General features: G+C 31.4%; 2 protein-coding genes across 3 annotated transcripts; one reads left to right on the top strand and one right to left on the bottom strand.

Moving 5' to 3' along the window:
• Positions 1–8,793: 8,793 nt before the first annotated feature.
• LOC109606365 (uncharacterized) lies at positions 8,794–9,700 on the top strand. The gene is made up of 2 exons (XM_020022927.2): positions 8,794–9,349; positions 9,605–9,700. The coding sequence occupies exons 1-2, from the start codon at positions 8,997–8,999 to the stop codon at positions 9,612–9,614; spliced, it is 363 nt and encodes a 120-aa protein (XP_019878486.1). The 5' UTR covers positions 8,794–8,996; the 3' UTR covers positions 9,615–9,700.
• On the bottom strand, positions 9,692–19,867 carry LOC109606350 (uncharacterized). Of its 2 annotated transcripts, none has more exons than XM_020022917.2 (4): positions 19,804–19,867; positions 10,165–10,987; positions 10,024–10,114; positions 9,692–9,972 (listed from the first exon to the last, which is right to left on the bottom strand). In XM_020022917.2, exons 2-4 carry the CDS (start codon positions 10,943–10,945, stop codon positions 9,753–9,755), a joined length of 1,092 nt encoding a protein of 363 aa, XP_019878476.2. In that variant the 5' UTR covers positions 10,946–10,987; positions 19,804–19,867; the 3' UTR covers positions 9,692–9,752. The 2 variants fall into 2 exon arrangements, with proteins under 2 accessions (XP_019878476.2, XP_019878469.2); XM_020022910.2 differs by lacking the exon at positions 19,804–19,867 and adding an exon at positions 11,041–11,126.
• Positions 19,868–20,418: the final 551 nt, after the last annotated feature.

Below are 20,418 nucleotides of genomic sequence, written 5' to 3'. Positions count from 1 at the left end.
TGGTCTAATTGTAAGCGTTGAGGAACAACGTGAATGTTTGTAATAGCCTTATTCTCATATGCTGCTTCTAAAACTATTACTTGATCTAAATTTTTACACCTAAATTCTTAGTATTGTTGTTGTTATTATTATTAAATTTTCATTTATTTTATTACTTTTGCTTAAATAAAATTTAATTTGTGAACAATATCATTTCTTATAAATATTGACACAGCTGTAAAATTTTAATGATCTCATCAAAACCATACCAACATTTCCGATCTGCTTATTGTGAAATTGTGTGGGACAAAACAACAAAAGATAAACTTTATCTGAATCAATATTATGACAATATTTATGTCAAGAATCCTTTATAAAAGTCCCTATTGTGTGACACGAACAAACTTCCTTGGAAACCGAAGTTAAAAGTTTAAACTTTTTCTTAAAATAAAGCTTAATCACCAGATTCAAAACGATAACAAACAACGAGTCGTCTCGTGCATTTAAACGACTCCAAATCCCACGAAAGGGCTCATGCAAAATATTATTTTCTCGGAAACAAGTGGTTTATTTTTTCCATGGGGTAGATTAAAACAAAGATCAGTACAGCACGAGCCTCCAGGTAGAAAAGTCAAAAAATCGAGACAAAAACTTGAGGATTTTAAGGGCGCTTCACTTGAACCGTCGGTAATTATATACTTTGAGCGGGGCTTTTAACTGGGATATAATTAACGCTTTTGCAAAAAATTAGTTCATAATAAATCATGTTTTTATTACTGAAATTGACTTTTAAAGTGTCGGTGACTTTTGCAAAAATGTAATAATTATGTCCTATTTCGTTTTGGGACTAGTGACTAAAAATATTGTCTGTAATTGTAATTTTTTATGATTATATGTAACGTTTTAGAAAACATATGACCGTTTATAGAAAATAATATCTAATTACTTTATCCGCATTAAGGAATCAATATAATAGTGGTCATAATTATAACAACAAATACACTCCTAGATAACAGTTTGGAAACCGTAGGATCTAATAAAATACCAAATAAACAAAAATTATAAAAAATAATATTAAAATAAAAGCTCTGTTTATTGAAATACAAATAATAATGCACAGTGTATATTGCAGTTTATTTCGGTATTATAAAATATATTATAAGAAGTAGACAATTTTTACCAAGACATAAATTTTAAACCCATTAAATTCAGTTTATTTTGACCATCTACCAGTATTGTTTAGTTTCTCATTGTAGTGTGCGAATTAAAAATATTAGTTTTGGTATGGCGCCATTTCAATCGATATGGCGTTGGCCTGTTGGTCCACATCGCCGAAAAAATGGATCGATTTGTTTATGGAAACATATTAAAGGACCACATACTACATTTTGCTAAGGATAATATCCCACTAAAATGGTTGTTTCAACAGGACAACGATCCCAAACATATTTCCAAGTACATAAAAGATTGAATCGAACAAGAAAAAACACAAGTTTTTCCAAGGCCTTCACAATCACCGGATCTAACCCTATAGATCAACTTTGGGATTACTTAGAATGAATTCAAATGGAATGGTAATAAAAATCTACTTTATTTTATAATATTATATATATAATAAAAGAAAATAAAAATTTCTAAAAACATTTTCATTAATCCCTTATACAGGAGATAGAAGAGTAATTTTATTTAAATCATCCATTGTTTATTAATTATTCGAATAATGAACAATTCAATTTTAAGGTTCCTAAACAATCCACTCTTATTGTCAGCTGAAATTAAAGTCAACTTGGAAGAAATGAGACTTACTGAAATTAGATCAAGGTCTGTGAGAAGATGATTAGTGGATCTCCCGTTCAAGAAAAATCTTGGTTTCTACTAAAAATGTGAAAGTCTAATTTCGACTTATTTAGGTCGCATTTACTGAACCACAGAATAGTCCCAGTCTTCAAACATTAACCTTATAGAAAACATGGGGGATCACGTTTGTAACCAAATTCGACATAAAAATTTTACAAATTTTAATGAAGTCATCACAGCAATTCAAGAAACTTTTATGCTTGAATATGTGTCATGAAGATTGGTAAATTTATAAAACAAAGAGATTGTTATATGAAGTGTTAAATTAAATAACACAGATTTAATCATTGAAATTCCCTTTGAAGTTGCTTTAATACTATACTTAATATTTTTTTAGCAATTTTATCTACATACAAATTTAAATTTTTTTTAACAAAAATTGTGTACGTTTCGATGATTTTGACAATAGGATGAAGATAGTTAACCTGATAGAGCAGTACTAAAATCTTAACCACTGAAAGATTTAAATGATAATGATGAACTTTTACGTATTATTACCTATTAAAAGTCTAAATTATCAATAAAATAGTCGTAATTTTTTGTTCAATTTTTTACGGTATAATTTTGAAGAGGAGTTTAAAAATGAGGATTTCTTCCACAACCAGAATCCATAACTTTTTTCTCGCAGAATAAATTTGTCAGAACGTTCACAAAAAATTATTCATTATAATGGTATTTTGTTGAAAAAAATTATTTTAAAGAAGGTTAGTAATTTAAATATGTAGAAAAAACATTTGAAAAATACAAAATTCTTGAAGCACAAATTGTCTTCAGACAAACCAACAAAGAGGGCGTAACTCATATTTTATTTTCCAAATCCAAAAAAAAAATTGGAACACCCTGTACATAAAAATATTGCACAATATTACAAGAGTAATATTTGCTGACTACATTCACAATAACCCCTTTATATAAATTTCTTGTATGAAACTCAATAAATAATGCACACATACACGTTATCATATTTAAATAGTTGACAGGTTTGGAATTCAATTCAATATTTATACAAACCAAATATTGTACCATTTCAAGGATTTTGTCGATGAAAACTACGAGTCGGAAGGCAGGTGGTACGGTGTAAATAATAATTCATAGTAATTTATGCACATTTTGTATTAATTAAAACATTCCAATTACATTTGAACGTCCGAACAAAACAGTTAATCAAAACCAACATCGATTAATTATTCAGGTCCGCATAATTGGAAGACTTATCAATTGAAAAAAATTGCATCGTACAATTGTAATCTTCGTTGCGGACCGCGATCGTATAAAATTGCTGAGCCAAGGATGGAATTGCACGATCACCATATTTAGAGAAGCCAGTTTTGTACGACTCTTGAAAAGAATTCGTCAACTTTACTCGGACATTAGTATATTTAGCACGACCGTGCTTTTTACTCGAACACACTCATTTAGGTATGTTTATTTTTTCAAATATTCTCCTGACAATATCGGTCTACCGCTTTGATGTCGATCTTTTTGCCGATCGTAAATCGTCTTTCAGCGGTTTTTGGAAATGATTAAAGGCACATGTTCGCATCTCTAAACAATGTCATTAACGTATCGGCAACAATTAGTGCCCATAGGTACTGGTGGCTTCCAACACGGGGGTGGGGGAGCTAAAACGGAAACAAAACGCGTATCAACAAATCTAATTACATAATCACATGTGAACTAAGTGTCGCTGGCTAAGTGATCACATATGCACAGGCTTAAATGTATTGGTCCCACGAGAACCGAACCCGAAGACTTAGTTCACGCACTGTTTAATCACCGGGGAAACTGTACAATGTGTACTACACATTTAATAAAATAAATATCATACCGTCAATATAAAAACAAACACTCAGTTGTATTTATTACTGCATTTAAAGTTCGGTGCGTCATACCGATACTTGTTTTATTATTTTGTTATTAGTAGCATTCCAACATGGTGATGTTCTCCAAGCAAAATTGTTTTCTTAGTCCATAAATCTCTTGGAGATGTTTTTTAATTAACGTTCACACAGTTTATTTTTAGCTTAAAGAGAAATAATTACTAAAATAAATAACAATTTTATTGGATTTACATTTTATAGGGGAGTCTGTTGAAATTACACAATTTTTAGACAATTCTATACACTCCTTAAATTAAAAAACTCTATAAGCATATATTTTAGATAGTTCAAACTTCATACACCTTAAGCTATTTCATATACAATTAATATAAACTTTTTAAACCATTTTGTATGCAATTAAAATAGGTATGAAACTTCCTAGTCAATTATATTAACCAATAAGACAGGACTGAAGCTTCTTCAGAATTTTTTTATTCAATTTAAACAGCTTCAAATTACCTCAATAATTCGGTACACAATTAACACGAACAATCAAAACAAAAATGTTGAAAAACTATAAACATATATTATCGATAGATCAAACTTCATCTACCCTAAGTTATTCCATATACATTAATAATTAAGATAATTATGAAACTTCCTGATCAATTTTAAAAAGTTTCAAATTACCTCAAAATTCCGTACATGATCAAAATGCTGATTAAACTTCGAAATGTATAATGATGAAACTCTTGATCAATTTTTTATGCAATTGAAACTTTTACAAACATCTTTAATAATTCAATTATTGTATTCAATTAAAACAATAGTAAAACTATTTAAATAATTTGATATACAATTAAGACACTTTTTAGATTAAATTCCAACAGTTATAGGAGCTTATAAAACAAAAGTCAATCCTCAATAAAAACGTTTAGTAAAAAATGTCCAAATAAATTTCATACATGCGAATGTATCAATAAAAAACACTATTTAAAAGTTGAGTACCACTTTCAGTTGACATTGCTCACCCCAATTTCGGTAGGTTAATTTTAACAATGGTCCACCGGTTTTATTTATCGAGGGGTCCTGACGTGAGGGCGAATCACACGTGGCGCCACGTGTGAAGGTGGGGTAAACCCGTGGGAAACTGTGTTTAGTCGATTCCGCGATTCATTACCGGTGGGAACATCACTGAAGTTATATTAGGGGTAACATTTTTCATTGTTCGTTGGCAGAAATATACAATTTATTCGTACACAGGTGGCTTTTTTCGAGATAAAATTAATTAACTGTTTTTTGTATACGGTAATTTTGAATGTTATCGGTAATAAAAGTAGGAAACCAGTGCCGGATACTCCCGTGTTCAATTTTAGGTCGGCCGCGCGCATGACGTCACGCGTAGAGTAACTTGCATTACGGAGATATGAATTTTATACGAATATTCTCAGAAATGTGTTTATTTTCATAGTTTACAAAAAAATCTAATATAAAAAATGCTTGTTATGCCATATTTTATAAATTAAAGATAAAAAAATTTAGCGTAACTGTGCTATAAGATGCATTACTGTTGCCGTAAAAAAATTTTTACTTAAAAGTTTATTACAATATTAAAGTTTATAAGGATAACCAACCATGGTTTTAAATATAAATTTTTATTAATACATTTTGACAGGTAAACATAGAACAAAAAACATAAAAACCTAACACTTGAATCTACGAAACAATTTTTTTCCATTTTCTTTTGCCGATTGATTTGTCTCTTAAAGCCCTGTTGAGTTCCTTAATTCTGAAGAACATTCTAGTTCTAAAAAAAAGCTGTTTTGCTTGTATGGGACAATCAATTTTACTACTTTTCATTAAAAGATCATGGATAAAATTCTGTTTTTCGGTTACTATGAGTTCACCATTAACTTCGAGAAACACTTTGTTTAATTCTTCAACTTGAGACATAAAACTTAACGATGGTTTTGATAAACCACCCTCAGTGAGGTGATCAATCCATGACCATGATTGACTTGGACTTTGTAAGGTGGAATCTTTTAGCTTGTAACAAACAAACCCTGCCAAATTTTGTAAAGCGTCATTTTCACTAAAAACCCGTTTAATTGCAGCAAGTTGTTTTTTAAGTTGTTCATTTTCAAGTGCGAGGTCATCTAAGTTTTTCCATGTTTCGTTTGTTTGAACACTAAAATTTTTAACACATAAGCAAATGATATGATAAATGATTTATAGAAAAACCATTACCCTTTTCCAAAGTAATATTTGATTCCACTACCATATTATTATCTAAATTTTCCTCCACCTTACAATCATTACTAACTACAGGCTGAGCTGCCCTTTCCCCAACCCTGTTAAGCAAAAAGATAAGCTAGTCTCATACAATCAAAGCAACACACCACCACAATTTGATATTTCAAAAACTTACGTGTTTTCAGCCTCAAGCATGTTCTTTATAAAACGTGCTGTTTCTCTTTTTTGTACGCAACTTTTCTTCTTTTTCCAGCTCCAGAAGTTGAAGGTGATTGTACAACTGATTGGGGTAAATTTTGCGTAGGAACAGCATCATCTTTCAGTGCGCGAAAATTTTTAGGAGTGTAACCCAGAAGGATATGTTTTAAGATAACTTTGTAATCAGTTTCACAGAAATGTTTGGAACACATTACAGCGTTTTTTGTGTTTACTTTGTCTTTTCTCTTTGTGAGATGTAACCACGTTTTGCATAGATTATTGTCTTTAGGAAATCTAAAAAATCTAACGTTTCCGATAGGACTACGTTTAGACTGGTTGTCAGAATTACATCCTACAACAGCACACCGCATTTTTATCACTTTAATACACAAATTTAATCCAGAAATTATGTAAAAAACAATACACACAGAAACAAAACGCCGAAAAGAATACCGTACATATGTTAAATAAGTATATGTATGATAGATTAGCGACTGTTAATCTGTCTTTTTAGTTTGATTAAAACACTAAATTCACAATAATACGCTTTATTACAACAAACGTACTTTAACCCTCTACATCTAAAGCTTGACTGCCTGGTTCTTTTTTAAGAACTGCCCCGATTATTAAATGTAAACAAATACTTCAGATTTGTTTATAAAACAAAACTAGTCTAAATAGATGTGAGCACGTCGCATTGGTCCATCGGTGAAGGTGAAGACGTAAGCTAACATGTATATTCAACTATTTACTTTTAATAATGCTTATTGAAACAAAATTGCCAAAGGGCATAGTAATTCGCAGATTATAGGTCAAAATCATATTGTTCAGTTCAAAACCTACTCTACGCGTGACGTATTCGCGCTAAAATAAGCACCGCCCACCATGCGCAATATCCTACCTTATATTCAGTGTATCATGGTAGGAAACCATAAATTACTTTGAAAACGCACAAATTTTATGGGATGTATAAGTTAAAAGGCAAATAAAAGACGTGTTTTAGAGTTCACATTGAATTTATTGTTGTGTTTAATTAAATTTTAAATATACACCATTACATAAGATACAAAGATTTTTAATTGACTGACATATTATGCAAAGAACTTACTTTTCGGCTTGTGACCATCAACAAATAAGGCAAAGAACTTACTTTTCGGCTTGTGACCATCAACAATCAAAAATCACTTTCAATTACTTGACCCCAACAATATTGTGCACACTATCAAATAAATGGGGTGGATTGAGGATTTCAACCCCTATAATTCACCCTTCCGTGGGAACATTTTATAAATTAATTAATAATTATAAATTTAAACAGCTAATCAACTAAGTCCAATTACTTTTGACCTACATTTGAAGGTAATTTTAAACAGTAGTCCAGACAGTTTACGATCTATAACAAAGGGGGTTTAAGAGGTAATAAAATGTCTTGTCCTTTACAATACACAATAGAAAATATATTGGGGTAGTTGTTGAAGTTGGTTCTGTTGTTAGGAAAGAAATTTGGCACGTGTTGATGATCCCTTGCTAAAGAATATAAATTTACAATAAGTGACAATTTATCTAAATCTAAACACTATAGTAAATGAAAAATAATATACCACTTGTTATAATTAACTTGGGGTACATTAACAAATTATTTTTTATGGTTTACTTGCGTTGATTCCAAGACTTCGATCCATTCTCCTTTCTCATGGATTTGGATAAATTCTTAATCTCTTGATTATTAGCCACCAACTTAATTGATTCAGTCACGTTCAAATACGTCTCCAATTGCTTGTTCAAATCATTCAGCTCGCCTGGTTTTAGAGACTTCATGCTGTCCAGAAGCGACTGCTCGTTCTCAGGTTTGATATTAGTTAAAAAACATTGGACTACGCCCAATTCGTTTTCGTGAAACATATCGCTTATTTGCATCAATATTTTGCCCAGCGTCTGTAATTTCTCCATGAAACTAATTTCCTTTTGCAATGATTCATTTTGTTCTGTCGGTACGTTTGTAGATTCGTTTAGTTCCAAACTTTCATCAACGCAGATTTGCCTTGACATCTTCAGCGTCTCCAAATCATCGCATAACGTATCAATGTCTACTGCCTCGTGAGCCTTCAGCATTAAAGTTGGATCACACTGTGCCGTGCTCAATTGAGCACTGCCTTCGAGTACTGGCTTTTTTGCGTCAAGTGCGTTTTCGATATTGGCATTTGGGATACTTTCACCATGAATCTTTTGACGCTTACTGCCAGAGCTGTTGGCTTGAACTCGGGAAAGTTTTTCAATATTCTCACCTTCGTTGGCCGATCTCAACATTGTAGATTCATTAGTTGGTTCTCTGGAATGTCTTGGACGGCGTATTTTTTTATTGAACGACATGAGTTACTTTTTGTTGCAACACGTTTGGAAAGGAAGGAATGAAAAGACTGGTTACCAACTAAAAATAAATTAACAAAACATTTCTAGTAATTACTTGCGTTACCAACTGTTTTTGAAAAGGGCGCCATTTTTGAATATAATTAATTAGATGTTAGAATGTAATAAAATATCTTGTTAGATACGCTTGACAATAGAAAATGTATTGGGGTAGTTGTTGAAGTGGGTTCCATTGTTGGCGAGAAAATTGACATAAAAGGCACGTGCTGATCGTCCTTTGTAACTACTGTCGGCTGGAGCCACATCTATTGTATTCTAAATAATATAATTGGTCAGATTTAAAACAAGTTTTTATACGTACGGACAATGGTCAGTTTTTGTTGTTCTTAATAACCATCCATACAAAACTCATAGACTTTATAATCGACATTTAAACAATGCCCGCGAACCTTCAATAAAACAACTGTCACATTCATCAAAAATCATTTCATAAATCACATCGTTAAAAAATCTTCGTACATCATGGTCATATCAATCTCATCTAGCACCGTCAACTATGAGGAGGAACGAGTCTTCCTGGAGCCCCGCAGAACTTTCCCTCAACTCGACCAAGGCACCTACTACACCACCGGCTACAAAATCCCCGAAAATCTTCCGAAAACCCCTGAACCAACGTCTAACATAGCACCCGAACCAACCACCGAGACAGTTTCTGTTGTCGGAGCTGTTCCTCAACCGGGGATCGAAGTGATTTACGAATGCAGACAAGAAACAGCCGCGTTGCAAACCGAAGTCCCTGCCGTGATTAAAGAAAGAATCGTCGGAGGACCGACTTACACATTTTTTAGGAAATTGTTCGGATGCGTATTAAAAACGTAAGTCGACATAGAAGTGGGTGTTAAAGTGTCTCTTTTTTGCAGTAGGTTTGTTTAGTTGAAATTAAGCTATTACATTGTCAATTTTGTTAATGCAGGAAAAACGCACTTGTGAACTTCGTAGGCGAAGACGTCGTTTCACTGAGAATTTATATTCATGTTAACGCTAATTGAATCAAATTCAAACTACTGCAATCACGACGAAAAAATTTAATAAGATAATTTAATAAATAGTTGACATCTTTAAATTTACAGGCAAGACTAGATACCATCACCGTCTCTATTAAGAAAAAAGGATTTTTAGATTAGAAGATATGACCCACATCATTTCAATAAATTCAATTAAAAACATTCAGTCTTTTTATTATACAAGTGCACGTGTGCATATATTTAATACATGTCATTATCCTTGGGTGCCCAAAGATTCAACTTCTTGTGGCTTCGTTTTGATTAAGAAATGATAAAAGCTGGGATTAACAACTGTTGGAACCCCGAAATCTGTGTAACTCTGTCCTTGTAGTGATGGAGGTGGAGTCTTTAACATCAATGGAGGCTTGTAATCTTTGTGAGATTTGTCGTGCACGTAAATGAGATCGTTTAAAATATCAATTTGGCACTCATAACTGAAAACGTGTGATTAACAACTTAAACTGTATTATTATAAATTTGCATACGCCTCGTTGATGAAGAACTCCTTTGGTACCGTGCAATCTTCCGACATTGGAGGGTTTTTGTTGTATATGCAAATACCCAAAGTTTGCATGCCTAAAACTAAAGTTTTTTAAAACAATTATCTCACTCAAATCAATTTTAACCTATGTTATACTGTTGCAAATCGATAGATCCAGTCCTCATCCTATCCATCAAATTGAACAGTGCTTCAATGTGTTTTTTCTCAAAAAGTACCACGGGGTTGCTTATGCCAGACCTGTACAGCAACAACTTGTCTAAAAGTTGCAGCAAAAAATCTATTGGGTTTTCCGGCATCTCACTCAACAAAAGCGAGATCAGAAACTTGAAGAACTGGAAGATCTTGTGCGTCCTCAAGTACCTTTGCGCCAGCCTCATACCTTCCGCCCCATCCTTGATGTAGATGGACATCTCTTCCTGAATTTCGGGCGCAATAAATGGGGCATGTTCTTCCGCTAACGGCGTTTCGATCCCCAACAGATATTCCAACTTCTTGTCCACGCTCATGATCGAAACTGCCGGCGACTCGGTCTGGGTCGTTTCGGTCTCCGATTTGAAGCTGGTCGTTTGCGAGGTGGATTTCGACGTTTTCTCCTCCTCGATTTCGTCAACCGTTTCGGGCATGCTGGCCTGTTTTTCCAATTCGTGTGCGTGAATGGCCCTCTGTACCGAGTCGACGTTTCGCAAACCGAAGCCGGTGATCATGATTGACGGATCGGCTTGCGGGGCGCAGCAGCAGTTGATGCTCTGGTGGAAGAGACATTTTTCCTTGAACGATTTCAGATGTAGCTCGGAGAGCGACTTGCGTTTGGGAGTTTGAAATCTCAGCGGCACCAGGTCTCGTTGCGGATAAACGGGGGGCGGTGAAGATAATGCTTCCTCTTCTTCTTCTTCGCCGTCTACCATTTTTGACACGAGTTCTTTCGTGGATGGAGTTAAGTCCAGGCTCTGGAATAAGTTTTAACCACACATATATTGGATGTTAAATTGAGTCTGATTACCATTAAGGAATCCATGTTTAAAACTGGGGCAGATGAATTTGTGGGGTTAATGTAAAAATATGTTTATAAATGACAATGACGTGTATGTGACAAGTTTCAAAACTATTTAAATACTTTTCGAAAACATTGATAGTTAGAACACCTGTGTGCATTGTTTCCTTTTATATGAAATTCAAAATAGCCGTTTGTCTTCCGTTTAAGTGCGAAATTCCTTCATAATTCTATGTATCAGATGGACATGGTCCATATAAGATGACAATAAGCGGTTCCTAATTCATTTATAATGCACCAATGTTCCCTATAACACAGGCATAATGATAGAAAGTATGTGCGATGTACTTTTAAGGATTCTCACATTGTGTTTGTTATTAAGTTACTTTTAAGGTACAATCGGTAGTTTGCTGCACAAGTTTAGCGGTGATATTTTTGCGTTTTTACAGTTAATACAATTGTTCTACAAATTAAAGCAACGTAAACGTTACCGGGTGAAATTTATGGGTAATTGTTCGATGCATAGAACAGAAGTGATGTTTTCACAAGTGTAAATTCGGCTATTGGAACGTTAATTTAATATGTAAAACGGCTGTATTATCTGCAAAACATCGGTAACCGCAGAAGAGAGACTTGTTTACGAAGTTAATGTCATGAAACAACATTTTACCACATGCGGTTGCAACAACCGATATCTGTTTTGTTTTTCCTGCCACTTGCTAATGAGACATCGTCACATTTTTCATTTCGCAATCAAGGCCAAACTAACACAAGAAAAACAGAAATTCCACATAATTACGGACCGTCCAATAAAACCAATACATATTTATTGGATTTGCTGGCAGAAAAACATAAACAACGACGAATCAATAGGGCCCATTGTATTAAAATCGAGGGTGCCTATTCAGGTAAAATCGGGCAGTGATTAATAATATCGTGGAGCTGGTCCAAAGCGAGATACCGCGTTTAAACAGTTTGATATATGATATGAGCAAAGGTAATGCAGTCAACGGAGCCGGGTTTTATGTGCACGGGTCGGTCGTGCCCTTAGGGAATCCTTTTACCAAGGACGATCGTAATTATCGTTGCTATACTCTTCAAACGATATTCTGTCGATTTCGAAGAATCTTATTGGGTCTCGTGTCCTTTTTCTCTCTTTAGTTCCTATTTAAACTGCCTAAGAAGCTTGAAACTGTTTCAACACTGCCTTAATTCTACACAACTGTTAGGGGAAGTTTCGCAAGTCTATTAATTATATAAAGAAATATTTAGAAAGTTTTAAAAATGATTGGATTATAACAGAACTTTTTATGGAGATTCTAAACTGTCTTAGCTGTAGAATTATTTAAGAAACGTAGCAACTTGTTAAAATGTTTAGGAAGTTATATAAATGTATTAATTGTATACAGAATTGCTTAAAAAGTTTAACAACTGTGATTAATTTTATAAATAATTGTTCTGGAAGATTCATAAGTATCTTTATTATATATATATAACCTCTTAGAAAGATTCAAATCTGTCTTAACAGTAAACGAAATTATTTAAGAAGTTTCGAAATTAATTTAATTGTGTATAAAATTGTTTAGCAAGTTTTTCATCAGCCTTAATTTTGTATAGAATTGCTCAAGAAAATTAGGCAACTGTGATTAATTTTACAAACATTCTTCTGGAAGGTTTTTAAATATCTTAATTGTATACATAAACTCTTAGGAACATTCAAGCAGTCTTAATTGTAAACAGAATTAGTTAAGAAGTCTCGCAATTAATTTAATTGTGTATAAAATTGTTGTATAACACTATTAATTTTATATAGAATTGCTTAAGAAGTTTGACAACTGTGATTAATTTTATAAAGAAGTGTTCTGGAACTTAATTGTACAACTCTTAGGTATATTTAAACTGTTTTAACTGTAAACAGAATTATTTAAGTTAAGTTTCTCAATTACTTTAATTGTGTATAGAATTGATTAGGAAATTGTATAACATTATTAATTACAGAATTGCTGAAGAAGTTTGTCAACTCTGATAATTTTACATAGATTTGTTCTAGAAGTTTTGTAAGAGTCTTAATCGTATAGAGAAACTTTTAAGAAGATTAAAACTGTCATAATTGTTAACAGAATTATTTAAGAAGTTCCGCATTTAATTTAATTGTGTATAAAATTGTTAATGAAGTTGTATAACAGTATTAATTTAATACAGAATTGCTTAAGAAGTTTGTCAACTGTGATTAATTTTATAAAGAATTATTCTGGAAAATACATATGTAAGTTTACTATATACAGAACCTTTTAGAAATATTCAAATATGTTTTGACTTTAAACAGAATTATTTAAAAAGTTTTTTAATTAACTTAATAGTGTATAAAATTGTTTAACAAGTTGTATAACAGTATTAATTTTATACGGAATTGCTTAGGAAGTTTGGCAACTGAACAGAATTCTTTAAGAAGTCGCATTAATTTAATTGTGTATAAAATTATTTACCAAGTTGTATAATATAAAAGTATTAATTTTATACAGAATTACTTAATAAATTTAGCAACAGTGATTAATTTTATAAAGGATTATTCTGGAAGTTTCATAAGTGTTCATAAGTTTATTATGTAGTGTGTTCTGTACAGAACTTATTAGGTTCCCTACTTTATACAAAATTGTTAGAAATTGCATTATTTTTATACATAACTGTTTGGAATGATTGAATCCCTTAAATCTATAATCTAATTTGAATTAAAATAAATCATTTTTAATTAAACATAAATAAAAATCCATCAAGGATTCCGTATTAACGTATTATCTAAGATCTTTATACGAAAAGTTACTTCGACAATGTAAATAGAAAAAACAAATTAGAGCACCCCTTCATTAAATACCACATTTTTTATGATATTTACCTTTGTCTCGCTTAGTAAATCTCTTTACATTGTACCTCAGTTACACAAATAAATAGAAACGGTTAACGCACCGTAATTTTTGGGTGTGCATTGCGCTAAGTGTTTGAACAAACAGATGCGTCCATATCTGTGTGGACAGGTGTTAATTCAAGAACAAACATAAAAAATGCACCTCCGAATTTCCCATTCTTATTGGTGCACCGTGTTTGTTTATCCATCGAGGAGGTTTTGTCAGTTACAGTTGGCACGAAAAATTAACACTTATATGGTATCCACTGTCACTGCGTCATAGTGGTGTGTTTAGAAGGTTTTGTAATGCACCAAACTGGTTTCTGGAGTGCGATTGTTAAGATACCTGCCCTAAGGTTTGACGTTGACGAATATGGCGTTCGACACCAGAATTTAAGAAGCTTTTCCAAAAACGTATTCGGGTTTGTGCATCGGTTACTAATATAAATGTTTTTGTAGCATGTTAAATTTTGGTCATACGTTGATTCCTGATCGGCATCTGAGCGATCTTATGAACAAGTCGCTTCTTATGCGGGTTTAATTGGCGATACGCTATTGCCGATTCGATGGTGTCTAAGGATGATGGAAATGGCAGTTATGTTGTTGTTATTTCAACGTTCGTTACTTAAATGGAAGGGATTTGTTATTTGTGGAATTTTGATTTGCCTCCGTGTTGTTTTTATCGCGAGGCGGATCGGAATTACAAATTTAAAAATCGTTAAATGTTTAATGATTGAGAGATATTACTTATTCTGAAATGTATCGACATAATATTATAGATTGGTATCGGTATTTATGTGTAGATTTCAAATTAGATAATTCTTAACAATGCGATAAAGAATTTTATCTGTAATCATTGAATAAAATGTTAATTATTCAATTAATTTCAATTTGGTTATCAGATTGAATAATTTTACCCAAGCGATTTTTAAAATTTTAATATAAATTAAACACCAGTATTTTGAGTTTCCTGATAATTCAATATTTGGTTGTTTTGATTGCTAGTCTTTAAAAATGTATCGACATATTATGAAAGATTGGGATAAGTATTCCTGTGAAGATTTTAAATTAGACAGTTCTAAATAATTAAAAAAGAATTTTCTAAAACCATTGAATAATATTTTATTCTGTCAAAAATTTAGATTTACTATGTTTACTATCACCTATATTAATTGAATAATATTAATAGATTCTTAAAACTTGAATACAAATTTAACATTGGTATATGATTGTTCTGATATGGCTGACCTTTCAAATTTAGTAAACAATCATCAAAATAGTTAAGTTTAATTTTTTGGAACATTAATACCTAATGATTGTGAGTATTATTTATCCATAAATGCATTGACATATTATTAGACTGGGATGAGTTTTTGTGTGAAGATTTTAAATTAGTCGATTCTAAATAATTAATAAAGATTTTTTCTATGTTTAGTAATGATATTCATTACCCATATTAATTGAATAATATTACCTAACCTATCCTTAAAATTTTAATATAAAGTTAACATTAGTGTTTGATTGTCTTGACATTACTGACCTTTCAAATTTAATAAACAATTCATCAAAATAGTTAAATATAATATACTGAGTATTTTAAAATTAATATCTAATATAATGAACTTTATTTATTCAGCAAATTATTAAATATTGGAATGAGTATTTGTGTGAAATTTTTAAATTAGATAATTCTAAACAATTAAATAAAGATTATACGTTATTTATTCAGAAATGTATCGACATATTATTAAATATTGAGATGAATATTTATATGAAGATTTTAAATAGACCATTCTAAATAACTGGATAAATATTTTTTCTAAAACTATTGAAAAATATTTTATTCTGTCAATAAATTTAAGTTTTGTTATGTTATTCTCGCTACATATCAGTTGAATTAAATTATGTAATAAATCCTCAAAATTTGAATATAAATTTAACATTAATATTTGTTTGTTTTGACGTTGCTGACCTTTCAAATTTAATAAACAATTATTAAAATAATTAAACATAATTTTCAGGAACTATATTGATGTTAATGTCTAATGATTGTGAATATTAATTATTCAGAAATGTATCGACATATTATTAAAGATTGGGACGAGTATTTGAGTGAAGATTTTAAATTAAACAATTCTAAATACTTGAATAAAGAATTTTTTCTAAAACTGTTGAATAATATTATATTTTGACAATAAATTTAAGTTAAGTAATGAAATTCACATGCCATATCACTTAAATATTACCTAATGTATCCTTAAAACTTAAATATAATTTTAACATAAGTATTTGATTGTTATGATATTGTTAATCTTTCAAATTTAGTAAAAACTTAAACATAATATTCAGGAACTATATTAATATTAATGTTTAATGATTGTGAATATTATTTATTGGGAAATGTATCGATATATTGTGACGAATATTTATGTAAATATTTTAAACAGATCATTCTAAATAATTGGATAAATAATTTTTCTAAAACTATTGAAAAATATTTTTTTTCTGTCAATAAATTTAAGTTTAGTAATATTATTCACGGTCCATAAATCCTTAAAACTTGAATATAAATTTAACATTAATGTTTAATTGTTGTGATATTGGTAACCTTTCAAATTTAGTAAACAAGGTTAAGCATAATTTTCAGAAACTATATTAATGTCTAATGATTGTGAATATTATTTATTCAGAAATGAATCGACATATTATTAAATATTGGAATGGGTATTTGTATGAACATTTTAAATTAGTTAATCCTAAATAATTGAATAAATAAGTTTTTTAAAACTATTGAAACATATTTTATTCTGTCAATAAATTTAAATTTCTTGATGTTATTTATGTCCCATATCAATTGAATAATATTATGTAATAGATCCTTAAATCTTGAATATAAATTTAGCATAAATATTTGCTTATATTGTTATTGTTCTATTCTATTGTTATCGTTATGTTCAGGAACTATATTAATATTAATGTCCAATGATTGTGAATATTATTTATTCAGAAATGTAGAAACATATTATTAAATATTGGGATGAGTATTCATGTGAAAATTTTAAATTCTTAATAATTTTAATAATGTTTTTAAAATTATTGAATAATATTTTATTTTGTCAATAAATTTAGGTTTAGTCATGTCATTCATGATCCATATCAGTTGAATAACATTTACTCGATCTGTGCTTATGTTAAAAGCTGAATGTAAATTTAACATTAGTTTTTGATAAATTTGATATTGATATCGGTACTTTTCAAATCTAATAAACAATCATCAAATTATAAAAATATAATTTTCAGGAACTATATTAACAACAGTATTTTATTTAGTTAATTAATTTTGATTTAGTAATGTCATGACTATTATCAGTTAAAATATTAGCAAATCGACCTTTAATATTTTAAAAGAAATTTAACTCTGACATTTGATTGTTCTAATAAAGAGCTATTAATTAAACAATTAATTTCGAGTAATATTATTTAATGTCATCATTATTTTAGCTATTAAATTTAAATACGAATTGAGTACTAATATTTTGTTATTATGATATTTGTGAGTTTCGAATATAAGAAAAAATCATCAACATTACATATGATTTTCAGGAACTGTAAATATTAAAATTGTTACAAAACAAAAAAGAAACCGTGCCAAAAACAGTATTACAAAAATCTTGATGCCTCTCGAGTCAGATTCCTCGCAGATTTCTCGTTGAAAGTCTCGTACGATCGCTTAACGCATTTTATTCAATTACAAAAATTTATGATCCAATTACCGGATTTAATGGCGGCACGTTAATCGCCGCGATTTTTAACTAAAATTACAAACAAAAAAACGAAAAACCACCGGCAATTTTACACGTTTGACACCATAATTAATAAATTTCGACGTCGGAACACGTGCATACAAGCGAAAATTTTAAAAATAAGCCGAGACACGATTTGATTAATCCCAGCAATAAAAACATGTGCCGTGGCGTTTCGAGACGAACAGTTACAAGATTCCGCAGGAGCTGAAATTGTATTTTCAGGCCCGGTAAGGAAGTGCAAAGAAACCGGATCAGGACAAGGCGGCGCGCACCGCTCCTTTTTTACGCTCGCATGACGGACCACGTTGCGTTTTTGCGTTTTTCAGTAGCGCGTTCGATTGTACGTTCGGCGCGGACCTAATTAACATTCCGTTATGCCCCATTATGCCACGCCATTATCTAACTGATGCGCGGCTTCAATTTGCATCGTGCTTTTTCCAATTGTTGTTGCAACGGGGCCCGCTCCACTAATGGATATTGATAAAAAGAGATGAGCGCGTTTTGTCGGCTTCAAAATGGTCCACTTAATTTACAAAAAGACAATCCTAATAACTAAATATACATATAATAGCTTTGTTTTAAGTTTATTAAATTTTCATTTCAATATTTTTTAACTACATAGAAAATATATAAAGTCAAAGTGTGTAGGGAACACCCAGAAAAATCGAATTAAATTAAAACGAGTAACAATTATATGCATGTTTATATTGGGTTGTTCGGAAAGTAATTTCGTTCTTTTTTTTCTCTCTCTGGGAGAGCTTCGAGGATAATCCCAGGCCTTTCAAGTGGTCATAAACTGTTGAATTTGATAAATTTGACCTCAGTCCGATTTCACGTGTTGTTATTCGCTGGTTAGCATCAACTAATGCCTTTATCTCGTCTTTATCAGCAACAACCGGCCTTTCCGAACGTGGTGCATCTTCGACATCAAAATTGCCGGATCGAAATTTAGCGAACCAGTTCTGGCACTGGCGTACTGTTAACATACCTTCTCCATACACATCGGTCAATTTATTTCTGGCTTGAACAGCATTTTTACCCTTTCTGTAGTAAAACAATAAGATATGTCGAAAATGCTGCTTATCGCTCTCCATATTTAAAAAGGCACCAACCAAAAACTAATGCGTAGAATTAATTGGAATTTTTAACACACAAGCCTTGCTATATGAGCTCCCAATGCATATAAAAATTATACGGTTTAAGTGTGAAGTTGGGTGCAAAAAAATACAATTAAACCCTCTGTCGGGGAAAACGAAATGACTTTCCGAACAACCCAATATATTTTTTTATTATTCAAATATATTACGGGCTGTACAAGATCATGACAAAATATAAATACAATTCAATTGAAATAACAATTAATATACAATCATATTATTTATAGATAGTATTTGTATTTACTTAAATTTCAATCTATTTGATTTCATTGTAGTGATTAATGGTTTATGATAACTAAAGTTAGAAATGAAAATAATTTTCTGTTATTTATATTTTTTATCTCACAATGATTCTTCATTTAAACGATTCAAATAATAATCAAACAAAAACACTATTTCAGAAATGCATATTACACATTGAACTTTTCACTAAATCCGTTCAATTTCACTTATAAGATATACACTTATATATATACGTCAGCTGTATAGCTATACTGCTATATGCATGTCGGTGACGCAAACGTACGAGATTTCGCCCATCCAAAAAGTGTCTAAGGCGCACAGCACACTACACGTGCACCAGTTATGAGCATATCGGTGACGCGAACCCATAAGATTTTCCCCTAAAAGAAGTTTCCACTTCAAAAAAAAAAAACCGTTAAGTTAGCCTTAGTACATTTTGTGTTATTGACCCAATATTCATCAAATTTTTATAAAAATACTTTCATTATTATGGAAAAGGTGCTTAAGTGACAAACAATATATATGAGTAGTTAGGATGATAGAGGGTGGCCACATCATAACGTGAAGTGGCTCGTCAAACGGACACATCTATGAATGTGACAAGCCATAATATAACGAACCAAGTTTTTTGTAGGCTTTTCCCTTTGCAAGCTTGGATACTCACGGAAATAACAGCTCCCAAGCAAAGACAAGAGCTTCGTAGAACCCACTATTTGGTTGTATCAGCACAAACCGTTAGAAACCGTGTCCCGAGAGCAAGGTCTATTTCGCAGTGGAACTTTAGACACACTGATTGCTCCCTGAAAATCGCGCTGTTCGTTTAGCTTGGACACATGATCATCTTAATTAGAATCCTGATTATTGGAGCCGCATTCTCCTTTCTGATGAGTCAAAATTTTGCTACCACCTAGAGAGAACCTGGAAACCAATCACAGCTACAAAATGCTCGTGATTTGGTGAATTTTGCAGGAAATTCATTGTTGTTTTGGGATTAATACTGGCAAATTAACCTTTTTAATGGAAACAACTTTGAATGCAGTTTGACATCGCGACAACATAGTTTTACCTATTGAGTTATCTTATTTAACCAACATTACCCCAAATTCCATTTTCCAGCTGGACAATACTAGGTCATATACATAGCGAGGATCGTTCGATAAACATTCGAAGAGAATAACATAAGCGTTTTTCCTTGGACTGCAAACTCTTCAGACCTTAATCCAATAGAAATAGTATGGGATGCTATGAAAAGAAGCCTTTTGAACCGTCAAAACCATTA

The sequence above is a fragment of the Aethina tumida genome, chromosome 2, assembly GCF_024364675.1.
Source record: "Aethina tumida isolate Nest 87 chromosome 2, icAetTumi1.1, whole genome shotgun sequence".
NCBI classification, from domain to species: domain Eukaryota; kingdom Metazoa; phylum Arthropoda; class Insecta; order Coleoptera; family Nitidulidae; genus Aethina; species Aethina tumida.
This window is presented reverse-complemented; position numbering and strand designations above follow the sequence as displayed.

Excerpts from the sequence above, each read along its gene's own strand:
- LOC109606365 (XM_020022927.2), top strand. The coding sequence starts at position 8,997 with ATGGTCATATCAATCTCATCTAGCACCGTCAACTATGAGGAGGAACGA.
- LOC109606350 (XM_020022910.2), bottom strand. Across the intron at positions 10,115-10,164 it reads TTTGCAACAGTATAACATAG|GCATGCAAACTTTGGGTATT; the intron begins GTTAAAATTGAT and ends CTTTAGTTTTAG. Across the intron at positions 9,973-10,023 it reads GAGTTCTTCATCAACGAGGC|TTATGAGTGCCAAATTGATA; the intron begins GTATGCAAATTT and ends ACACGTTTTCAG.